Raw genomic sequence first — 15503 nt, 5'->3', positions numbered from 1 at the left:
ATGTAGGTGCGTTTGCTCCCCTCTTGTATCAGGGCGCAGCTCACCACTTACCCCAAGTTGTGTCCTTGGACCAAAGCATCCACTGCTGCTGGCATTGCTCTGGGCTCGGAGCTTCCATGGGGGTGCAGCTTGCAGCATGAGCAGAGAGAGGAGTAGAAAGTAGGACCTGGGGCTTTTTTCCTGGGAATTTCATTGTTTCATACAGTATTATGAGCATACATAGTAAGAGACTGAGTTAATTTCTTAAAATCTTCTCCCAGAAAGGAGGTCAGATAAATGCTTGCCTCGCATAGATCTCAGTGTGTGAAGGTCATACAGGTATTTGGCTAAGGACATCTACTAAAATTCCCTATGAAGTAGAATGGCTGAGGGTTACAACAGAGTGTAAAGTTGTGGTTTTTTTTTCTTCCCTGTTTCCCCATGACTTCTCCAGATCTTTCCACCATGTTCGGGAAAAAGAAGAAACGGCTGGAAATTTCCGGGCCCTCCAACTTCGAGCACCGGGTCCACACTGGCTTCGACCACCGGGAGCAGAAGTTCACGGGGCTGCCTCAGCAGTGGCACAGTTTGCTGGCAGACACGGCCAACCGGCCGAAGCCCATGGTGGATCCCTCATGCATCACTCCCATCCAGCTGGCTCCTATGAAGGTACCATGCAGAGTCCCTTGGAATCCCTCAGACTGCCTTGAATTGCATGTCGTCTTAATGAGGCAATGCCAGCAGTGTGTGGGTATTGCATATCAGCTGTCCCGGGAGGCAGGCACGGCTGGGAGGGAGCTGCAAATCCAAACACTTAACAGCAGAGCTGCAAGGAAAAAAGGAATTCTGTGTGTAAAACTTGTGGGAGTGTCTCAGAAGAGTGCGAGTCACGGGTCTGGCAGGGGCCGAGCCTTCGCGCTCCCGGGCTGCAGAAGAAAAAGCCACAAGTCCCAGTGGAGGCCCAAAACGCTGCTCCTCTGCAGCATAAAGCTCCTTGATAATTAATTTAAGAACAGTGCTTTAGGCAAAGGCAGTTTGGAGCAAGGGAGAGAGGGAAAAGTACACCAAAGGAAAGAAATTAAATTGCTTGTTCAGCCGGGCAAGGAGCTCAGAGAGGGATCTCATTGCCACCCACCACTGCCTGCAGGGGTAGGACATGGTGATGAAGCTGAGCTCCTCGATGGGTGGGAAAATGAGGGGAAACAGCCCCAGGTCATGGCTTGGGAGGCTCACGCTGGACACCTGGGAAGAAAACTTAGAGGGTAGAGCAGCACTGGACAGGGAGCCATCAGGATTCCAGGCTCAGGATTCTGATAGACCAGTTGACCCTGATTGTGCACTTTGTCTGGGATTGCACATCCTGACATCCAAGTGAATCGCACCTGTGCGATGGTGGTGGCCTATACCCTGCCAGCCACACACCTCTCCCTGCCATGCAGCTGCAGAGTAAATTTAGGATTTCATTTGCCTGTGGATTTTTCTGCAACAAGGGAAAATCAGATAATCCTGAGAGCATGGACCCTTTAGTTATATTTGATAAGTGCTCTTTGCCAAATTTACATTTACTGCCTGCTCCAGAAGGGCACTCATCACTTGCTGATCAGCTCTGCTGGGTGCTGCTACAGGACAATGGGGATAAAACCAAGGTCTTCATTTTTTTGCTGTAATAAAATATCTTACTGATAATAGTGGCCCAGAATAATGAGGGAAAAGGTAGGTAATCTTTTTCCTGCTAGTGGAGGAGAGCAACTTCGTTCCACAGCCCTTCTTAACACCAAAAAAATCTCTGGGTGTTTTGACATGAATACATGAAGATGTTTTAAAATGGGGAAGAAAAAAAATAGGTTTATTATCTTGCAGAAATAACCTCTCTTTCCTGCAGTTCTGGAGCCATAAATCCATAAGCTTAAAAAGTTTTAAATTGCATTAATTTTCTTGGCATTCTAAGGATATGACTCTGGGCCTTGGCCTGCAAATGGATGTGTGCTAATTGAAATGGGCCTCCATAATAGTGCTAGAAAGTTTGAATAGCAACTAAGAGGCATTGACTATCAGCTGAGAATTGGCTTTTGTCTCTGTTGCTAGATACCACTTTATTGTATATTTGTTAAGAATTAACATGCTTTGTTTTGATACATCTTAACCTACAGAGAGAAGCTGAGTTGCAGTCACTTTAAAATTAAGAATATTTAATGTTGCTAAACTAGTTCAGCATAAACATTTAATTTAGACAAGTTTTTTATGTGTGCACTTGCACCAGTACCTTTAGTGTTTAAAGGGTATTTGGCACTGAGGATTTCATAACTTCACTGAGAATGGAAGATTTAAAATGCATTTGCAGTTCATGAAGACAGGAACCAAAGGTTCTGAGATCTTGGTATTGTTTACAACTTTTCTTTTCTACCCAGCTGATAGTTCAATTAATGCACTGACGTGTAGCAGCAGAAGATTCATGGTTGTTCCCTCAGTCACAGTATTAAATCAGGCTGAGGCATTTGGCCAGAGTTAGTTCATGCTGTGGTTTCAGGTCATACAGCAGCTCTGTAACTCTGCTCTTATGTGCTCCAAAATTTATTTTCCATTTAATTCCCTCAGTATTGACTGTCTTTGTGGTGTGAGGCAGAAGTGTTCCTCCTAATTGGTGCTCTTTCGTGACTGAGGAGTAGCACAGATCAGAGAGACCAGCTTTGACAGCACCATTTCTTGGTTTTGAGACACAACTGGTGTTTGCTTGCTTTAGACTTCACCAGAGCTGAGGCAGAGGAAGGCAAAGACTTTTTCTGAGTTCTGTAGGTTTTGCAGATTTCTCAGTTAGTGGTGTTTGCTTGTTTCTCAGCCTGCAAAGCAGAGCTGATGGTATGCAGTGTATCCCTTTGGGTAAAACCAGTAAATCATAAACGCTCTCGCTGCTCCATCCCTATTCAAAGGCGGCAGCAGCAGCAGTGATGATGACGAGGCAGCGCCCTCGGCTCTCAGATATCCTGGGGGATGTCATCCCCCTGCCTCTGTGCTGGCTGGGATGAAAGGCTCCTCGTGCTTTGGCACACGGGTGGCAGCGGCGGCTCGTCGTGGAAGTATCAGCCTTTGAATCCAAACCTGAGCTGGCTGTACAAATTCATTCATTTCAAAAACAACGGGAGACAATAATGGGATTTCCCTTCTCAGTGTGGCTGACCCAGATACCAGCAGAGGATTGTGTATTTCAGGTGCAAGCCCAAGTATAGCACAGCAGAAAACTTTATGAAAAATAGAACAGCAGTGATCTTGATAGGTTTGAGGAGTAGAGACAAGGAGGGGATGAAAAAAGGCTGATTTCTCATTGAAAACATCCCTGCATGAAAAATGTGAACAGTCTGTGTCTGCCTGTACTTAAAATAGGCTTCATAAAGTCTGACATCCTGATGCCAGGCCTCTTGGTCCTCTTGCTTCAGTACTTTGTACTTGTTCCATGCGTACGTGGAGCTCATGGTTTGCTGTTGGTTCTCAGCACACAATATGCTTGGCTCGTCTTCACCCGTATGCTACACAGAAGCTCCAGTTTGTTACCACCCTTTGATTTTTGGAAAGCTTCAGAATCAATAACTAAGCAAATGCATCTCCACTCCATTCAAAGTACCAGGAAAACAGACACCAGAACCTTTATTCTGGGGATTTTTGCCAAAAGAGCTCATCATTGGCTTTGTAAAGATGCTCCATTAACATTCTTGAATGCCTGCTGCTGTCAGTGGGAGCAGGGTGGCACTGAAGACTTGTTAAAATCCCTTCCCGTATTTCCCAGTGCAGGGAACAGCTGAGCATCCTCACTTCTGTCAAGTTACTGGAGGGAAAAATGCCATTTGTTCATGAAAAAAACCACCGTACTGGGGTTATTCTTTAGTTGTCTGTGCTGCTACATGCATCAAGCCTCCATTGCTACGGTTTTTTGGTGCTTTGGGTAGTTTCATCCATTCACACCTTCAGCAAGATCAAGGTTCCCAACTTCAGGGTGATACAGTGCTGGGTTTGTCCTTGAGAAAGGAGGGAGGCAGCTGTCAGTGTTTGAGTGGCCAAATATGTAGAGACTTCAAGAAAACAGAATTCTGTCTGCTGGGACCTCCACATGACCTTCTCCCCTGAGCACACTGCAGTAAATCCAGCCATGCTCATGTGGTGGAGTTTCACTTTCCCTGAATTTTCTCCCCCATTTCCTTCCCTTGAAACACAGGTTTAAGGGGATGAGGGCTCTCGCTGCCCCGTGGTGTCTGCCATGCTCTGAGATGAGCACTAGCACAGAGGGGTGATGCAGAGTGTTCAGCAAAGGCAGAGCGAGATCCTCAGCTTGACATCGATGCTGTATTGTCAGGAAAATGGCAGGAGCCTCTTCTGTGCCCTGGGGGCTGGGCTGCCTTCAGAGCAGAGGAAACATTGTCCTTTCCATCCCTTCACCAAAGTGCTCTTGGATGCCCCATGTCTGAGCTGAGGTGCACATTAATTTGAGATGCACACTGACTGTGCCATTAACCCATGGCAGATCATTTACCTGGTGTCCTGCAATACACGGGTGTTGCAGAGCTGACAATTTCTGTAGGGGACAGACCACAGGGTTGCCAGCTTTTCTCCCAGCCGTTCACCCTCATATCTCAGTGGTCTACATGTTTTGTCTTAAAATTTTAGCTTTTCTCATTTTTGCCTCAAGCCTTGACCTCGATCCTGGTGAGTCAGCTTTAATTTTTAAAACTTTTCAAAGTTTCTACTGATACATTTTAGCCTCTCTCCTACAGAGAGAAACAAACAATCAGAAAATGAGTTACTGGTTGTGGCCCTTTCAATAGCTCTGACATGAAAATCAAAGCTTTTGTTTACTCTTCATGAAGACGGAAGAAAAAAACCAAGTATTTCTCTTCCCCATCTTGTTTGGCCTCTTAAATTTTCCCAACAATGACATTCAAGCCTGGTTTATGGCATAATTTTTTTCCTACATTTACATGCTTCCTTGCTTGGATGGAGGGTACTGTGCACAGTGATGCTGAGGGGTCAGAGACCTCAGGGAGGAGATGAATGAGGGTCCTTGTCTGGACTTGAGCAGTCAAAAACATCCAGATTTCATTAGAAAATCCCCAGCCCTCTCCTCCCATGTGGAATTGCCGTACCAGGAAAAAGGGAATAAAGAGCTGTTCAAAGGCTTTGCCCGCTGCATGGGGGCACATGGACAAAGCAGTGTTGTCCTGACCCATCTTCCTCACCCTCCCAAATTCTTACTTCTCCTTCTTGATAGCATCTGCCAGGACAGGACCTGGAAGGCTGCTGACATCTTGTGGGCCTTCCTTGTAACCACATCATGTAAAGTCACTCTTGGTTCTTAATTCCATACTTTGCAATGGCACATTTGGTCTGGTGCTTGCTCAGTTGGGAGAGGGTGGAGGGGCTGTCTCTAGAAAGGAGGAGCCAGCAGCTTGCAGCATAGCACGTTCTGGGTGGAAGGAGTGTGGTTGAGCAGCAGGACAGCAGCTGGGGGGACTGTGGGATGTCAGCCTTTGGAAAGGAGAGGGCAGAATTTTATGGACAATGCCCTTGAGCCTGATTGGACTTGGATGTTAGCCCTGCTCTGGGCAGGAGGGTGCACTGGAGGCAGAAGTCCCTTCCAGCCAACATTCTCCTGTGATTATCTTCATCTGCAAGTGATCGTCGTCAGATTTGCAATTGTCCTGTAAGGCAGCCCCGCTTGCAGTTTATTTGATCACTGAACAGGAATGCATTTGCTGCTACGTGCTCCTGGAATAAAATACTGCTCCACATTTAAGTGGAAGCTTTCCTTTCAAAGGGATAATGCTTCACCCTTGAGTGCCATTTGTTTTATGTGTCTATAAGTGACAAGGCTACTTCAGTTTCCTCTGTTCCACCCTGTACAGATATAATACAAATATGCCATCTAGTGTCCATCGATGTGTCTAACGGTGTGAGAAGAGCCAAGTTACCAAATAATTCTGTGTAATCTTGCAGGACATGAATCACTGTACAAATAGAAATGAGCCACAGTATGAATCAGTGCAAGAAGTACACAGCTCAGAAGTTTTTTAGAATCATATCACTAGGTTAATATGTTCTCATATGTTCTACATTGTACAGAGGAAACTTCGGGCTTATTTCGGATTGTCTGATTTCAGAAAATTATAGGGTTTATGTAAGTCCTTTAGAAGAATACTTTTGTTGCCTGTGAAATTGATTTCAGCAATAGAGTCAGTGTTTAAAAGTCATTTGGACAATGCCCTCAATAACATGCTTTTAAATTGGTCAGCCCTGAATTGGTCAGGCAGTTGGATTTGTAGCTCCCTTCCAACTGAAATAGTCCATTCCATTCCATTCCATTCTAAAGGAAGCGCCTCCCCCATGATGCTTTAACTGATACATTCTCAGTTCTTCTTTATAGTTTTCAGTTTCTGGCTGCTTCTTTATAGTTTTGAGTTTCTGGCTTTCTGAACAACAGAGTTCCTGATCAGCAGCTCTTTCGCTTTCATTCAGTTGTGTTCCATGCTGTTGAAACATTTCATCCAGCCTGATTTTGACATTGTTTTTCTAGAGCCTCATTTGGAGAATCAAAACCAGCATCATCATAATTTCAGACTGACTCAAAACACAGGATATTCCTCAGTTTTTCAGTTCAACTGATGAACCAGAAAATGAATTATTCACATACCTTTTTTGACCAAGATACTAGTTCTTCATGACAAGCCCCCAGGTTCAGCCAGGTACGTTTGGAGTCTGTCTGCAGCTGGACTATGGACACCAACACCGGGGTTTACAAGCAGGGCCTGGCTATCCTAGAGAGAAACACTGAGGTTGCCAGTAAAAAACCCTCTCCTAGAAGACAGAGTAAATATTGTAAGTGGCAAAAATAAGGTTTTTCACATTCCATCTTACTACTGTCCTTTAAATGTGCTCAGATGAAGCAGGAACAATGCCTGCAGGAATGTGGTTTTCAGAGGTGGTAGCTGTAGCTGACAGTGGGTGTGGGACTCCACTTTGCTCTGCTCTGGACTGTGAAGACAAGTTCAGCACTGCACTAAAGCCTTTAATCCATTGTTCTGCCCCTCTGCCTTGGAGGAGTGACAATTGGTTGCCTGCTGATCATGTCCCTCATTTGAAAGGTCCCTGACATCCCCAGAAGAACTTGTGCTGCCAATACTCTCCTCCTGCAGGCGCTTGGAGGCAGGCTCACACCTACACCTGCACAGTCCCTCTGAGCTCACTGAGTGCTTCCCTGAGTCTTGGAGTTTGCTGTCTGCAGTGAGGAGATCCAAGGAAGTTCTTCAGAAATCCTTTATCATCTTAGCAACCTTTGCCCATACAACAGTCCTGATTTGAATTGGTCCACTCACATGACAAAGGAGTTACTTACCTGGGTCTGCAGCAGTCACAGACAATAATACAGATCATTATTGATTACAGACTTCTGTGGGTAAAAATTGTCTCCAATATAATTAGTAAAAGAATGTTCTTAAATGCATCAGCACTGAGATTTTAAGTAATGTTTAGTGTTGGAGGAATCTTGCAAGGGCAAGGTTATGTGGGTGAGCAGAACTTTGCAGTGCACTAAATAAAGTTCACAGTCTACAGCTGCTGAAGCAGAGCAGCCTCCTTTAGAGCTCAAAACCCACGTTAACCTATTGGTCTGTGCATTAAAGGTTCAAACTCTTGTGTCAGCATTTCAGAAACTGAATCTGCTCTCCTCTGGGAACACCAGACTGGGAATACTCTCCAGGTAGCACTTTATAACCTGGAACAAGCCAGGAGTTAGATCCTGAGCAAGGACACTCATAATCACGTTCTTTTTTTAACATGGAAGTTGGTCCCTGAAGACAAATCTATAGGACACTGTTCCAGGAACTCCTCTGGCTGGCTTGCCTGTCCTGAAAAATGAGCCATGCTCCCAGATTGTTGCCTGGAGGTGGAGGCCTCCATCACTGCTGATGTGGTTATGGTTTGTAGCTCCTTCTCATTTGTTCAGCCCAGCATTTTACTCCAAAGCCTTCCCTGCACTGACCATACTCTCCCTGGGGCCAGGGGCAGGGCCTGGGCCTGGGAAGGACCAGGCAGGTGGAGGTGATGCTTCGGGGTCCTCCTGGAACCTGTTCCATGGCCATGGTCCCCCAGAGCAAAGCATGAAAGACAAACAGGGAAGTGTAAGCAGTAAATGCTTTCCCCAGTGAATGTTTGGGAAGGCTGGGTGTGTTTTACCAAGATCAGTCACACAGTCCAGCGAGCTCCCGCTTGGCTCAGCTGAGAAAGCCAAAATGGAGTGAAGTACGCTGGGAGATACCTTGTTTCCATGGATTGGCCGAGCCTCCAGTGGTGCTGCTGAAGTCCCTCAATCGAAAGCTGAGGTAGAAAACTCTCTGCTCGTTTCATCGGTGGTCGGCCGTGGGAAACACTAGGTGGCAGCAGGGAATCTCTGGAAGTCCGTATCCATGCGTGTCGTAGGCGGACCCTGACAGCTGAAGTAATGAGAAATCTGCTTGGCCATCCTGATGGCTTTTGCTTAAGGCACATGCTTTAGTCCACGTAGTAACAGGTCTGTGGAGGGGATTTCCACATAAAATTGGTCCTGCAGCATCTGCAGTCCACATCTGCTTGCCTCCTTCCTGGAGGGTGCTTGCTCCTTCCATTTCATTCATCCATGCAGTGACAGCAGTTGTTCAGTCACTGCACATTCTGCACAGCTCAGTGAGATATTTGTCCCTAGGTCTGCTGATGAACTTGGTTTGAGCCACTGTAGTCCAGAACAGAAGCCAGACAGGTTACAGTCCCATTAAACTGTGTTCTGTATAACAGAAATCTTTAAGGTCCCCACACCATTCTGTGATTCTATAATTATAACCAAACAGCCACATTTATTCAATCCCAGCAGTTTAGTTCAACAGTCATAGAATCAGAGGGAAAAAAATGTTGCCAAGCAGCTCACTTACCTGTGGAGCCAAAGCTCCAGGTGTAAATGTGCTTTTTTCTATCTCCTGCTCTGACATGATTAGATCTGGGCTTTGGTGCCTCTCTTAAGAATTTGAAAGTGCTTTGCTGAGCTTTCTTTCTTGTCTTCCCCTTCATGCAGGACCCAATTACACCAGACAAGTGCTATGTATTACCAGGGAACAGCACTGACTTACCTGCAGAGACTTTTAAATGCCTTTTCTGTTGTCTGTGGGATGAACTGTGTGGGCCAGCAGAAAAAAAGGGCATTTCAGATACAGATCTCTGGAGAGAGAAAAGTGAACGAAAGGGAAGTATTTAGGATGAGCATTTCTGCTTTTTTTGCAGAAATTGCTGAGATCCAACAGATGTTAGTAGTTAACTATCAGGATCGCACAGTTAAAAGGATAGCATGAGACTGTGAATTTTACTGAATTTTACAGTTTTGTAGTCTGGGCAGAACAGTAATTGGTATCTGTGTCCTAGATTGCATTTAATGATTCTCACTGAGCACAGTGCAATTGAAGATCCTTAGTGCTAAGGCTCATGCTTCCATATGAAGTAGCATTTTCCAGGAGTGTTGGCATATATAGGTGTAGAAATCTAGTTTAAACACCGTGGTTTTAATGAACCGCCCTGGGAAAATGCTCTGGAGCAGGAGATGAGGTCTGACTCCCTCCCACACCCCAGGCCAGGGGAAGCAGCCCTGTTTCTCTCTTATTAGCAGCATCTGTACTGCCCTTTTCCTTCTCCCTGACTTCCCATGCTGTCTGGCGGGGTTGGAGGGGGGAGGGAGCCACTCTGTGTCAGGCAGATTAATTTATTAAGCGTGTCAGGACCAATCTGCCGCCGAGGACAGAGTGCACTTGGTGGCGACGCAGCCCAGCAAATCGAATCAAATCGAGATTAGCCTAGAAATGTTTGAGCAGTTTCTTGTACATGAGAGATTGTCATGCTGGGCTGGGCTTCACCTCTGCTGCAGAGCATCCTCTGAAATCTCCTGCCTCGCTTTGTTCCCATCAAGAAGGTGTTTGATTTGCACTTCTCTTTTACAAGAGGGAATAATTAAAATGTCAGCTGAGGAAGCTCCTCGTGTCTTTTGTCTCACCTGCCTTGTAAATTTGACCTACCCATTAGATTTCTGCACAGGAGCACTTTTTGCTTCATGTCCATGGTTGCAGGTGAAAACCACTCAGTGGGAGTCAGTCCTACTTCCTTAGAACATTCCTATGGCTGCATTTCCCATCTGATAGTGTCCTTGAAAAGGAAGAGTAATATATTTCCTTGAAGGAAAGAATGCTGCAATTTACAATGCAGATGAAATTATTTTGTGTTTTTATTTTGCCAGTACAAATCCCTGGATTCCCTGAAATTAAGGAGTGAGCTTTCAGGAGAGGATGAAGAAGTCCAAAGTAGTCAGAGAGAGCAGCCAGATTAAAATTGCCCCTTGCATGTGTGTGGCCAGGAATGCACAATTTTAGTGTGTTAGGAAGAACCTTGAAACTTTCTGACTGTTTTAAGGCCATGGGACTGAGGCATTTTTTGGCACTGTACCTTGGTAGTGCCTTCCCTGCCAACATGGGCAGTGCTCTGCACACATGATCCTGCCCTTCCTCAGAGTGTTAATCCCAAATTCTCTGGGCTGAGATTGCAGGGACTGTCCCAGCCACGAGCAGGGCTTGTGGGCAGCGAGCCCCATCGATTTGCAGTGCTGGGGACTGAGGCACTCAGCTCTCACCAACATCTTCCACTCTCTTCCTCTGCCTGATGATTTATGGAGTGGGAAAGTAATTCACAACCCTCTGCCACGGCTTGCAGAACACCAGGAGCTCCTCGAGCCGGCCCCACACACGCAGAAACAGAAATGTTAACTGTCTTCAAGCATCTGCTGTGTATAAAGCTTCCTTTGCTGTGGCGGATTGCAGCCAAAAGTAATACAGTTCAAATTGTTTCTTCTAAATTAACAAACTGTCAAAATCCTCATTTTAATTAAAAGCAGGAGATGACCGTGACCACAGCGGAGTGACCCAAGAGCCTCTGCCCTCCTGAGCAAGTGCCCCACTGTCAGAGCTGTCAGATGAAGGCAATTACTTCCCGAGCATAGAATTTTATCACACTGGAATTGACTTAAATATTTCAGAAAGATCAATCAAACTGCAGCCACAAAAATCTTTCACTGAGGAAAAAAAGCACCGGGATCATTAATTGGGTTAATGCTCCATCAACCTTGCATTTGTTAATGGGCATGTTTAGGGCACGAGGGGAACCTCATGCAGGGAAATTTCATCCGAGCTACAAAGATGGTTTATGCTGCAGTGCGACTTTGTGAGTTACAGGCTGTCCCTCTCCTCAGCTTTTTTTAATTGGTGCTGCTGGTCAAGAGCAGACTGCATTCCCCGTGTGCAGTGGCCTGTGCCACGGTGGTCATTATGGTAAATGTACAGCTGAGCAGGACTGCGAGGTGGGGCACTGGGTTTCACACCACCCACCCTACAGCAGGGCTCCTCTCCCCATAAAAATCCCACCCCGGCCCTTTTGTGGCCTGTAGAATAAAATCTGTGATAGAGGTTTGGTTGTAGAAAGGCTTCTTCTAAATGCCTGTCAGCCCTGGGAAGACTCACATGGTGTTGTGCCCCACCAGTTCCCAGCAGCAATCATGTGTAGGTGTAAAATGCTGACTCTGTGCCCTAAAAACAGTGGCAGTGGGTGTCTCAGTGTCAGCACCGTGTGGGAGACCCACGGCTGCTCTGGAGTGAAGCAGTGTGTTATCAAAGTTGAAGTATTTGGGGAGCAGGTGGTGAAGTGTTGTTTAATTCTTGCAATTCCTCATGCATTTGTTGAGAAAAGTGGGGTTTTGTTTTCCTCACATCACCGCCATGTAAAACCCCCCCAAAATAACAGTCTAGGCTGCAGATATTAGATGTAAGGATGACTGGCTGATACACATTAAGGTTGATGATGATTGTGATGTGGCTGCAGAGAACTCTGCACCCATTTGGGGTAGCCCCAGGCCCCCATGGTCCCCTCTTGCTGTCCCACCTCCCTGCAGTTTCCCTGGGGAGTGCTTGCACCAAGTTCAGATGGGCAGCAGAGTCCGCTCATGCCTGGTTTAAGACACATTTTTGCGATGCATTTTCCTTTGAAAGTGGCGATGCCAGAACTGAAAGAGGCATCAGGATTGCCACCAGCCCTTGCTTTGTCTCCTGTTGTCTGCATTGTGGCTGAGGATGAGCAGCTGTAGTACAGAAGGCATTGTTCTTTCCCTAAGTGCACCAGTAACTGAGGCACAAACCAGTTCCCAGGCCCAGATCTCAGAGGTACCAGAGAGACTGGAGCCTCAGTGCTTTATATGAACTGCCCTTAGTTCTGTTATTTTTATTTGGACAAAACCCTGTTTAAGTCACGCACAGCCCCGCCTGTGGCAAAGTTTGGTCCTGGACCCGTGACCTGTCATGAGCTTCCAGTCTGCTTCTGTCTTGGTGTTACAAAACTAAAAGTGGCGTTGTGTTTCTTGGAGGGAGGGATTTCTGTCATCTTCCCCAAATGTCCCCAACTTTGCTTTGTGTTTTTTAGCTGGCTCTGGAGTCAGCCCAGTTGGAAAGCTGCTGCTTTGTTGGTGTTTTCTTGGTGCAGCTGTTGGTGGTGCTGCTGCAGTTTCCCCCATCACTGCCATGGGATCCTGTGTGGTGCAGAAACCGCACCAGCAGTTTCTGACCACAGCTGTACCACAGTAAATCTTACTGAATTTGCTTTGCAACTTCCTTGAGAAAAAAAATCCCTAAACAATTCCTCTAACACAGAGGCACTGACAGATGACATGGCTTTGAAAGGGAGAGAACCTGGTCCTGCTGATTGATCAGGCTTCCCAGGTCACTGATCTTTGTCTTTTCCTGCCAGAAAATGTTGATTTGACAAAACAGGAAAATTTTACATTGATGACCAGATTTTTTCCAGAATTTGGACAAAACAATCTTGCAATCTTTGGTATGGTTTGATACAGCTTTTTAGTTTAGTTGGTCCTCTCTGTGCACTGTTGTGCTGAAAACATTGCCACCAGCCTTATGAAAATGCAGCACTACTAGGAGGGCAGTTAACATTCCTGTGGCTAATGTTTTTGAGGAATTTAATTTTGTGAGACATTTTGCTTTTCCTTTCCATCTTTGGATAAAAGAAAATTTTGAAGGGTCCCAAGTCCTATGAAGGAGAAATTGTTTGGTTTGAGATCTCTCCTCTCCTCTCCCTGAAGTGCTGTTTAACCCATCAGTAATAAATACACTTTCTCTTTCAAACTAAAGCTTGTAAGTCACATTTCACTCATTTGTTGTGTGTCTGAGAGATCTGTGTATGTATTACATATAAAATTGCACAGATCAGATGTGGTTTAAGTAGGCCTAGAGTAATTATTTTTAACTATTAATGTTCTCTAATAGCATTTCAAGTTACATATAACAAGCATTTTGTGTATTTAAAAAAAAAAAGGAAAAGTTACTAGAATGCAGATATTTCAGTGATATTTTAAAACTAAATGTTTTGTTAAAGTTGCTGTATTTTAAAATGTCAAAAGAATTACCGGTGAATGTGATTATAATGAAACGTTACTCTTGTTGGTATGGAAACCAACTTTTAAAACTGCTGTGCGGGGTGAGAAATTACATGGTGCCGTTTTGGTGAGCCCTTTTTTATAGTGTTCCATTATTTTGCTTTTGAAGAATTTTAAACAGCTGGCACTAGTGTTGTTAAGCATATTAGACTGCTCTGAAGCTGTACCTTTGTTTTGATCCAGTGATTTGGAGTCAGCTCTGGCGACGTGCACGTCCCAGACATGGCACATCCTGCAGCCCCCATGGGCTCCTGTCTGGGGGCTTCTGCCCTCCCAAAGGCTGACTTGGCTGGGTTTTACTTTGGGGGTTTGCATTTCTCTTTAATATCTCCTGTGCAGGGGAAAGGTCCTGTCTAAGAGCTGTCCCAAACCGGGATTTATGGATCTCCCAGAAAGGGATTAGAGCAATTCATGGGACAGGGCTGTGGCTCATGTGCTTTGACACTTCCCAGCAAGGGGCAGGTGACACCATCTCCCACTCCTGCTTTGGGCAGGACTCTGTGGTGTAAAGTGCATGTTTGGTCCAGGGAGGAGAGACCCAAAACCCTGGCCCAGCTGAGTCATCCAACACCAGTGCAATCTGCAGAATGCCTTCCCCAAGGAAGGACCTGTGGGATACCAAAACTATTACTTTTTTCTAATATTGTTTTTATGGGGAGAATGAGAATTTATAGCATTGGGAAGGAATTCGTAACAGAAGTGATATAAACTCTGAGGCTTCCAGGTGTAAACCAAGCTCTAAATTACAGGCTTCAGGAAGGGATGTTCTGACACACTTTCCTGTCTGTTGTGTATTCCTTGTGACTAACTCTGAGTAATAGCTGTTTTGTAGACAGGCTGTAGATCAAAACTGGAGCAGATCCCACAGGACACTACTGGAGGGTGCAGAGTGATAAATTACCTCTTACCCCATCCAGCATCATTTCTCACTATGTGTCTGATGAGTTGCTGTCGAAAAGGCTTGTTTCCAGGTTAATCTGTATGGCACAAGTGCTGTAAACTTCTCACTTAAGGGAAAGAGGGGATGGAGGTATAGAAATTTTTTTCAGTCCTTTCTCATGAAGCTTCTCCATTCAGATGTAATTAAGAACTCATTATGAGTTCTGAGGAATGTGGAAGGATTGGGAGGATAACTCTGACACTGTCATTTGGAAAAGCAACTCAGAGGTTTGAACTTGTTCTCAAGTGAGTATTCCACAGGGAAAAGCCTTAAGTGCCCAGTGGAGCTGCTTACCTGAGAGAAACAGTCCCGGCTCCTGGCTGAGCTCTCCGGGCACTGGGCCTTCAGCTGCCATCCTTTTTCCTCCCTGGCACCACTTTTACTTCTCCATGTACAGTCAGCCATTGGAGACATGGGCCGGTCTTTTTATCTCTCACCTCCCACCTTCCCCCCTGAGCCTGGTCCTGCTGTCAGCCCTCAGGATGGCACCTCAGGCTTAAACTGAGCCTCACACACAAGGGAAAGGATCCACCTCATGTTGGCCCTGGGCTGCTGGAAAAAGCAGGCATTTGCTGCATGCTTTTGTCTCTTTCCAGGAGTTTTAAAAGACTCCAGCTATTTTGGGGTCACAGAATCACAGAGTGGGTCTGTTTGGAAGGGACCACAGTGGGTCATCTGGTCCCACCTCCCTTCTCCAGCAGGGTTATCCCAGAGCACATGGCGCAGGATTTCAACCAGACACTTCTTGAGTATCTCCAGTGAGGGTGACTCCACAGCCTCTCTGGGCAGTGTACTCCATTGTGTGGGCACCTGCACAGCAAATTCTTCCTCCTCTAGGTACTTTTGCTTCTGGTAAGAGTAAAATGCAGACCCCTGACACCTTTGGCTGCAGCTGTAAAACTTTTACTTACAGGGAAGCCGGAGTTTCCTTCTGAAGTGATGACAAGGATCCCTTTTTCTCTCCAAGTGCCGTTCATATTTGTTTACACTGAGGAGTAAAATGTGGTGTCATGAACACAGCTTCAAATACTTTGAGTGTCTTGA

General features: G+C 45.8%; 1 protein-coding gene across 13 annotated transcripts in view; it reads left to right on the top strand.

The window, feature by feature from the left end:
- PAK5 (p21 (RAC1) activated kinase 5) overlaps nt 1-15503 on the top strand; it is an 87252-nt gene that overhangs the window by 47995 nt on the left and 23754 nt on the right. For all 13 annotated transcript variants that reach the window (XM_039568868.1, XM_039568872.1, XM_039568869.1 and 10 more), the window contains one exon: nt 434-648. In XM_039568868.1, coding sequence (XP_039424802.1) covers nt 445-648 — 204 coding nt within the window. In that variant the 5' untranslated portion in view covers nt 434-444. Of the gene's footprint in view, nt 1-433; nt 649-15503 lie in introns of those variants that run through there.

Source organism: Corvus cornix, chromosome 3 (genome assembly GCF_000738735.6).
Source record: "Corvus cornix cornix isolate S_Up_H32 chromosome 3, ASM73873v5, whole genome shotgun sequence".
Lineage (NCBI taxonomy): Eukaryota > Metazoa > Chordata > Aves > Passeriformes > Corvidae > Corvus > Corvus cornix.
Note: the sequence above shows the minus strand (reverse complement) of the source record. Positions and strands in the feature narration are given on the sequence as shown.